Genomic DNA, 8626 nt, shown 5'->3' on the forward strand with positions numbered 1-8626 from the left:
AAACCAGTAATATCCCTGGTTCATGTATCACCACACATAGATTTAGCTTGCAGCAGACATTTGAAACAATGTGCTATGGTACTTTTAAGTCTGTAATGCAATTCGTCACCATTGTTTTCTTTCACTTGTAGGAGTTACTGTGTTTTCTTAGGTTTTCTTGCTGGCATAACAATCATTTATGTTAGTATTTGCCAATGACAAGCTGAAGAGCATTGATTAAAAAATGAATCAGGCCTCAGACACCGTAAGTCTAGCTTAAATAAAAAAAAAAAAAAAGAGAGATAAACCACATATTTTTAGTCATTTTCTAAGCTTCAAGGAGTAGTGGGGGTATTAACCTATAGATTGACCCTGGGGCAGCTATCCAAGTTTCTCTCCCCGAGCAAGACACCTAGAAGTTACTCCATGTTTTCACCTGAAAAGCAAAATTCTCACATAATCATTTGACCTCAGAAACAGCAACATAAATAATACCACAAAGCCTTGCATTAGTTATAAGCATATTACATTCAGTATTTATGTACTGGAAAGCAAGAAAACAAGCAATCAGTCTAAATAAATTGCTTACAGCTGGCCTGAAAATGGCTTTTCCCAGAGAAAACTACTTCTGTCTTTGAACTTCTGGAGCATATCACCTCAAAAAATAAGTTAAATTCTCCCTCATGCAAATACGAGAAAACAGTATTTGCACAAATTTCTCCTGATTCATATCCCACTGGATTTGCTTTTAGCAACTGTGAAATTTCAGCACATGAAAAGAAGATCACAAGGAGGAACACTGGGGATCAGTTGGTCTTTAGCTGTATAACTGATACTCTAATATTTGTAAGGCTGCAGTACTCCTATGTTTAATTAGCTACTACCTTGAAAGACTGTTAAAGTCTATAATTGGAAACAGTTTGCCCAGAGGAGTTATGAATGCCTCATCCCTGAAAGTGTTCAAGGCCAGTTTGGATGGGGCTTTGAGCAAGCTGGTCCAGTGGAAGGTGCCTCCTGCCCATGGCAGGGAAGTTGGAGTTAGATGATCTATAAGGTCTCTTCCTACCCAAATCATTCTATGATATGATTCTATGATTTTCATACTCAAACAATTATACTTTCTGGACAGTGTTCAGGCTATTAAACAATGTGTTTCAAAATGTTACTTCTATTGGTGATAGCACTTAAATTCCACATTCAGGTCAAGACCTAATGTGCTACATGCTGTATGAGTACTCTGGCATTTGTTATATTTGTTATATTTGAAATTCTGGGCATTAAAATATTATGGTTTATTTTGTTATTGCTGAAAAAACCATGAAGAAACATCAAAAATATGAAAACTAATATTTAAAGTAGCAGGGAGAAGCAGAGCCACAGAACTTCAGTTACTGACCACAATCTTTTCGTTTCACCTAAACATCATGTCACTTAAAACTTATCACTGGAACAACCTGGGATTATTCACAAGGTCAAAGTCTCAGAGAAATGTATGTTCACAAGCCATGAACCACAGACATCGGTCAATTCCGAGGAAATAGAACTGAAAGGAGTTAAAAGTATATACTTTTCTCTTAATGTTCTTTCTGCAGGGAGAGAAACATCTGTAAGCACATAAAGAATCTAAGTGAATAAAAGTGGGAGGCCAGGATGCACATAATCTCGATTTGTCCATAAATCTGTATTTAGGAACACGTGTTAAGGATATATGAAAGTCCCTGCTTTAAAAGAAAGACCCAAATCTTAAACAAGGATTAGAAGCAGGTATTCTGTAGGAAGAGGCAAAGATTGCAAAATGGGGATAGCTGGCTCAAGCCCACGTGAACGTATTTAAAATACTAATCACATAATGAGAAACTGTAATATTGAATCACCACAAAATAGACCTAGTTAATGTAGAGCAAAATGAATGTTTGGCAAAGGTGATAGCTGTGCACATTTCCTGTGGAAACAAGCACCCTGCCAATTGCTCAATCATTAAAATAGACAAGTCTTCCATACTGATCAGGAAGACAGTTCAAGAGTTTAGTGACACTTGTATTTCTCAAGTGCAGAAAAGCTCCTAGGGAACTATACTTCTAAAAATATTTAGAAAACTAACTCCTACTGACAATGGTGTGAAATGGAAACTTAAAATATGGTTGTTCACCTTCAAACTTGCCTCTGCTCTTCAACTGAAGTCTCAGGCTTTCAAGAGGCAGAAATCATGAACGTTCATTTAACCTTCATGGAAGAGAACTGTAGTGTTAATACATCTCTAACAATAGCTTGATCTCCATACAACACTGGGACCTGCAAATTTTGGGGTGTTGTTTTCAGAGTTTTTTAAAATTAAATTCTTTGATTATTTGCTAACTGAAAAAAATATTAAAAATAATTTAATATGCCTCTTACTGATAATGAGGTTTTCACAAATATTGAGCCCTGTTACTGATGTAGCTGCATCAGAGTATGATTCTACAACCTAACTGCATCTTACATGTGTTTCTTCCCCTGTAAGTTGTATTTGCAAAATCAAATCAGATGCTGCAAAATATTCCCCATGGGACAAATATGAATATTTGATTTAGATTGGAGAGCAGTTATGCCCATAATTATTTACCCTGAAAACCAACTGTGAGAATTTCAGAAAAATATGACTGGATCAGGAAACACTTCTATCCTCTTTCTGAAGATGGGCAGATGTTATGGAGGGAAGCATAAGAAACCCTCAAGAAGATGCCTCCTAATAGGGGCTAATTTGAATTCTGCATAATGAAGTTTAATATTCTAATATTTTCCCAACTTATTACAATTCTAGATCTTGTCACTGCTATCTATTACAATCCCTTGAAATTTTCATATAAAATAGGTGTTTTCTTAAAAATTATTTCTTTTTCTATCAGTCTTTAATGGATGGCTTTTCTACTTCTCTGTTTTTCTCTTATGACAGAGTAAAAAAAAAACCAGAAAAACTCTCAACCTGCCTGAACAATATGTGTCAGTACTTTCCATATTTTTGTTTCAACCTCTTTAAAGTAAACAGCCAAAACTCTTGAGACTCTTTACAGATTGACTGTACTTTTTCTTCTTTTTCATCTCAGAGCTTTCTGTAATATTTTTTGAGAGGAGATAAGCAATATTACAGTATTTCACTATATTCTCTGAAGGAATCCTAACACACAGGAACTAGAGTACATTATTCCAATTCTTAAAATCTGGTTTGCAAGTTCAGTCAAACAGCAGAGGTCTTCCCTGAGCTGTGAACATTACCAATCTCACCAGCCAATGTAATGTGAAATCTGGCAGGTAATCTTAGCATTTTCAGGAGACATCAGGCTTCTGTTTATGATAACTGAATGACATTTGTTGATATTTTGGCAAATCAGCTGGCTGGGTCAGGTCTCCCTAAAGTAATATAACAAGTCCTTTCTCGTTCTGTCCAACACATATCAGTTCATGTCTTCAGCAAATTTTCACTTCTTCCTCCTCTCTTTCCTACTAATTTATAAGTATATTAAATACTGGAGTTGGTATACAACCTTGAGGCATCCCAGTATGTTTTAAATGGTTGGGTTTTACCGCAACAAAACTATTCTCCAAGCAAGTTTTGGGGTCATGGCAACACTATCTCGGATTATCTCTGGTAGTTTCCCTAACATAGTTTTGCTAAAAGAAAACCCATAAAACAACAACAACAACAAAAACACGAGCAAAAGCCTTCTGAGTCTTTCAAACAATTTTATACATACTTACATATACATAATATACAAGCAGCCTAAGTGAAGTAGGAAAGGAATACAATTCAGTGCAAAAGAAGTAGATTTGGCCCTACAGGGGATTTAATTACAATAAAAAGTATGTCACCAAGAGAGAGAGAGAGACTAAATAAATCTAGATTAGACTAGATTATGGACTTATTTTCCAGAAAGCAGGTCCATTATTAATGCACTCTGTAATTATAATCATAGTTCCAACAGCACCCAAACATCTACAAGAATGCATAATAAGATGACAAAAAGTACCCAGGTTGTGATTTGAACTTAATAAAAATCATTTGTTTACAGTACTCGAGCCAATTAAATCTTCTAACTGGAAAGTCACATGGAAAATCCTTAACCCAAAACTGGGCATAAACCCAACTTGAACGAGTATTTAAAGAAATTTCAAAGCATCTGTGACAAAGTTGTCTTCCCACTTTTGATGATACACCCCATTTACACGTATTCAGTCAGCTATTCAGCGGATGCAAATCAACACTGTTTTGCTTCAGCCATGCCATAGAGATGGGTCTTTTCTTCTGCATGTTCTTCTATGTTCCTAGCAAATTGGATTTTAAACTGACAACAACTTCACATAGCCTATTATTTTTAGACATACATTTATGAAACTCAGACACTTTGTATATTTATTCCCCACCATTATAACTCAAGTATGTAATTTTGTTATTCAAAATGACTTACAAGAGAAAATCTAACTAGAATAGCAGGCTTAGGCTTGCTATTAACTTTTTCAGGCAGAGTTATAAATTTCAACAAATAGGTTATAATTGAGGAGCCAGCATGACCTTTATTATTTCAGAAGGTTCAGCCATAGCAGCTCAGTGTGACTTCAGCTAGACTATTAGTCACTCTGCCAGATAAAATCATTAACATCCAACTCAGTTTAGCATCCACATACGATCTGATCCTTGAAAACTGACTTGAATAAGCTTTACTCTCATGAATAGTCCCAGTCCAGGCGATGGAATTGCTCTTATAGAAATACCATACTCCCAGTGAGTAAAGTAGCAGCTATCTGATATTTCTGTCATAATTGCAATCAAGAAAAAAAAAAGGCTCACAGAGAAGAAGTATTGGAATATTTATTAGTAAAGTCCTATTTTCAGGCAATCAGGAGTGGCTCTTCTTCAGAGAAAAACTGAACTAGTACTGTGTGCCACGCTTTCTTGTATCATTCTCTTCCATTATTAAGCACACGTCAAACAGATAATCCAGTAGTAAATATTTCGGAATATTTGCACTTAATAGTTAGAAAAGTACAAAATGAAAACAACCACTTCATCAGCCAGTCCTTCCAGCAAAGCAATGATTTCTGTTACAGCAGAATCCTTTTTACAAAAAAAACCCCTGTGATGTTACAAATGACATTAGGACAACCAAAATAATTTTATTACTTCAGTTAACTCATAAACTATTCTACAACTTCTTAATTCATACAATTGCCATCATGGTGATGAAAAATGGGCAAGAAATGGGGCATTACACACAAAAAATACTAGTTCATATATTTGAACTGCTCAAGGTAACGTTTCCCTTGTAAATCATCTATGTGGAGGAATATAGCTATGTCTCTCCTTGTATTTATATCATAGGAAGCTTCTTTCTCAAGTGCATGCATACAGAAAAAACAGTCCCACTTGACATAGGAAAAGACATATCATTCAGATCAAGCGCTGGGAAAAACTGACAGACCCCTAAAACGATGGAGAGACGCTGGTAACGTGTTACTTGTGGAAATGGTGTGTGAACGAACGTGCAGGGGCTCTTACACAGCTGTCAAACACCGTAATCAGCGTCGCTAAGTGTGCCTGCAACATTAAGACAAATATTTGACCTATTTTCTTAGCAGAATTTAGCTGTCATCGTTCTTAGCACCACGCTCCCGTGAGCCAGCAACTGCCTAAGGACTCAGACAACATGAGCACAGAATTCTCCGCCGAGAGTGATAGCACTTAGTCCCACAGGGCGACTTTCTTCCAGCGACAGAGCGATCGGCCCCTCGAACCCACACCCCTCAGGCGGCTCCGTCTCGCCCCCGTCCTGGCAACCCCCCAGCCCGTCCGCGCCAGGGACTCACGTTTGTAGCTGGCGGCCCAGGGCTGGTAGCCGTAGTAGCCGGTGATGCGGAGGATGCGCTCCTCGATGGAGGTGAGCCCCACGGACGCGCTGGTGAGGTCCTCCACGGAGCGGGACCACTTCAAGTCCTCTTTGATGGCCTCGTCCACGACCAGGTACTTGAGCTGCCGCAGCTGCGGGCTGATGTCGGACAGCCGCCGGGGGCTGACATCGGGGGAGCGTCGCATGCCGCTGCGGGTCAGAAGCGGGGCGTCAGCCCGGGGCCGCGGCTCCGGCGCCGCCGGCCCCCGCCGGCCCCGGGCGAAGTTGGCGGCGGGCGGCGGGACCCCCGCCGGCAGGTGAGCCCGCACGGCGCTCCCGGCGCCGACAACTTTCCTCGCCGCCCTCCACCGGAGCGACCCCCGGGAGCGGGCGGCGCCGCCGGCAGGGGCGAGGTGGGGTAGGGTGCCCCCGTCCTTCCCAGCCCTCCCGCCCGTACCGCGGCGGTACTCACAGCGTGGCGGCTTTTCCCCGCGCGGAGCCGTTGGGGAACTCCCGGATCCCCATGGGGAGCAGCAGCGATGGCTGGGGGGCGCCCAGGCTTCACGGCGGGGCGAGCCGGCGGCACTCACCGGCCGGGTAAGAGGCGGAAAGGTAGGAAAGGAGGGAGCGGGTGGAGGCTGCGCCCCCGTGGTAGAGGGTCCCTGGGCTGGCGCTGACCCCGGCGGGAGAGGCAGACAGGGCGGGAGGGAGGCGGGCAGGGAGACGGGCGGGCCGGCGCTGCCGCCTGCGAGCCGCTGCCGCCTGCGGAGCGCGGAGCGCCGGCGGCGGGGGCCGGGCAGGGCAGGGCGCGCTCCGCGCCCCCCACCCCACGCGGTCCCGCCGGCCGCCAGCAGGGGGAGCCCCCGGCACCGCCAACGCCAGCGGCCCGCGGGGCGGGGCGGCCGCGCCTCTCCCGGGAACACCCGCCAGGTCCCGGCTCGGTCCGGGAGCGAAGGCTTTCTCGGACCGGGAGCGAAGGCTTTCTCGGCCCTGCTCGATGGGGGCAAGCTGGAAACAGCGCGGGGGTACATGACAGCCCGAGCGAGGCAGGCCCTGAAGTGACCGTGGGCTCCATCTGACCAGCGCACCCACCTGATTGCCGCCGTAACGCCGCCGAGGAAGCACCGGGGCCGCACAGCCTTCTGTCAAACCACGTTTATTTTTATTGGTTTTTTAAACACGCCGACCAACTTAAGTGGCAAACATACAGTTACACTTAAATAAACATGCGAGCATAGATGTTACTTTATACGAAGACAAAAAAAAATAAGATTAAAATCTCATAATAGGTACTTACACAAAATTTAATTACATAGAAGTAGAGATAAGCGTAGGCAGAAATTTCTTTCATATGTCTGTGTGCATCTTATAGGGGGAAAAAGGCAAGTCCAAGGAGAAAAAAAAATGTTCTCTTTCACCGCTGCACAAGCTCAGTTTACCTGGAACATTATACCACCAAGGTATCAAATGTGGAAGGGAGCTGGATCAGTTAAATGGAACCTTTCGCTGTCACTAAAGGTAACATTACAGGATCACCACATCACTATCAGAAAGGGGAAGTAAAAAAAAAATCTCCAGCAGATGAAGGTCAAACTAATTTTAATCTTAAGTACCTATGTACTGAAAAATGCACTAAATTTATTTTGTTTCCCATCCATCCCTTATTTTGAGCCTGTGAAGGGGAAAAATATTTGCTGCTGAGGAGGTCAGTTCTAAAACCCAACACAGGTGAACAGCAGTGGTCCAGCAGTGCAAGCAGAGAGTAACTGTGAAGGTGTTTGATGCTGCCTACTAGCAGTGACAGAGCAATTTGCAGGGTACACAAATCAATGCAGAAGGATGATTTCGGTTAAGATGAAAACATAACGCTCACTAAATCTAAGGATATTGATCACTGTTGTGATTTAAGTTTCTTTAGGACATTTAGGGGAGGAATGTTGACAACAGGCATGAATGGAATTAATCATTTCAGTCAGACCTCCAAAGTCCAGCATTGTTCAGTATGCAAAGTCTATGCTCTGTCTGGATTTAAGTGATGGACAAGGATACAATTTATTCTGAGAATTCTCTGTAATACTACATATATCTAGTATCAAATTCCTCCAAAATTATAGGTCCAGAAATGTAAGTCAAGGCTGGCTGTGGTTGGTAGTGGACTAATTCACGTTGGCAGGAGATATCTGAGTCTCAGAGCAAGCAAAGGTTTTAATAACCAAGCAAGCTGAACATTGTTGACCAGCCAATAGTGACTGACACCTGCTGAGCATTCACCTGCCTCTTGGCATGGGCTGGTGCAGATTTGGTCAGCCATGCGAGAAATTTTGTCTCCATCACTGACATATTTAGTTGCCCATCTTCTGTAGCACCAGAGAACAGCCATGGAAGTCAGAGACCCTATTACACACATATCCACTTTAATAGACCAGAACCATCTCATTCTTCTGTCCAATAAAAATTTTCCTGCTGTTTTATTCTTTCCCAGCTGCTGCCATTTCAAGGTGCAAATGAAATGACAGATGGGTGTTTCTCCTGTCATGCAGGAAAGTGACTTTGGACAGCTTAGGTGGCAGCACTGACAAACTTGAAGTGAGCATGAATCTTCCAAGAGAGAAAAAAAAATGCATGGGAGTGAACATTTTAAAGTTCACTAAAATGTTTAATAAATATGACATTTCAAAATTATAGTAAGAGTAAACATCAACAAACCTTATCGATGTAAGCGATGTTTCTTCTTTAATAATAGCAGCTACTGGAGAGATGAAAGTAAAAATTCTCATGTATATTATTTT

At 42.2% G+C, this 8626-nt stretch overlaps 1 protein-coding gene across 1 annotated transcript in view; it reads right to left on the reverse strand.

Annotated features, from left to right (window-relative positions):
* The window catches only part of SLC35F3 (solute carrier family 35 member F3), a 171184-nt gene extending 164574 nt beyond the window's left edge, over positions 1-6610 (reverse strand). Inside the window, exons 1-2 of the mRNA XM_032683976.1 lie at positions 6310-6610; positions 5818-6047 (exon numbers count right to left, since the gene is read on the reverse strand). Coding sequence (XP_032539867.1) covers positions 5818-6047; positions 6310-6362 — 283 coding nt within the window. The 5' untranslated portion in view covers positions 6363-6610. The remainder of the gene's footprint in view (positions 1-5817; positions 6048-6309) is intronic.
* Positions 6611-8626: the final 2016 nt, after the last annotated feature.

This window comes from Chiroxiphia lanceolata, chromosome 3 (genome assembly GCF_009829145.1).
Source record: "Chiroxiphia lanceolata isolate bChiLan1 chromosome 3, bChiLan1.pri, whole genome shotgun sequence".
Classification (NCBI taxonomy): Eukaryota; Metazoa; Chordata; class Aves; order Passeriformes; family Pipridae; genus Chiroxiphia; species Chiroxiphia lanceolata.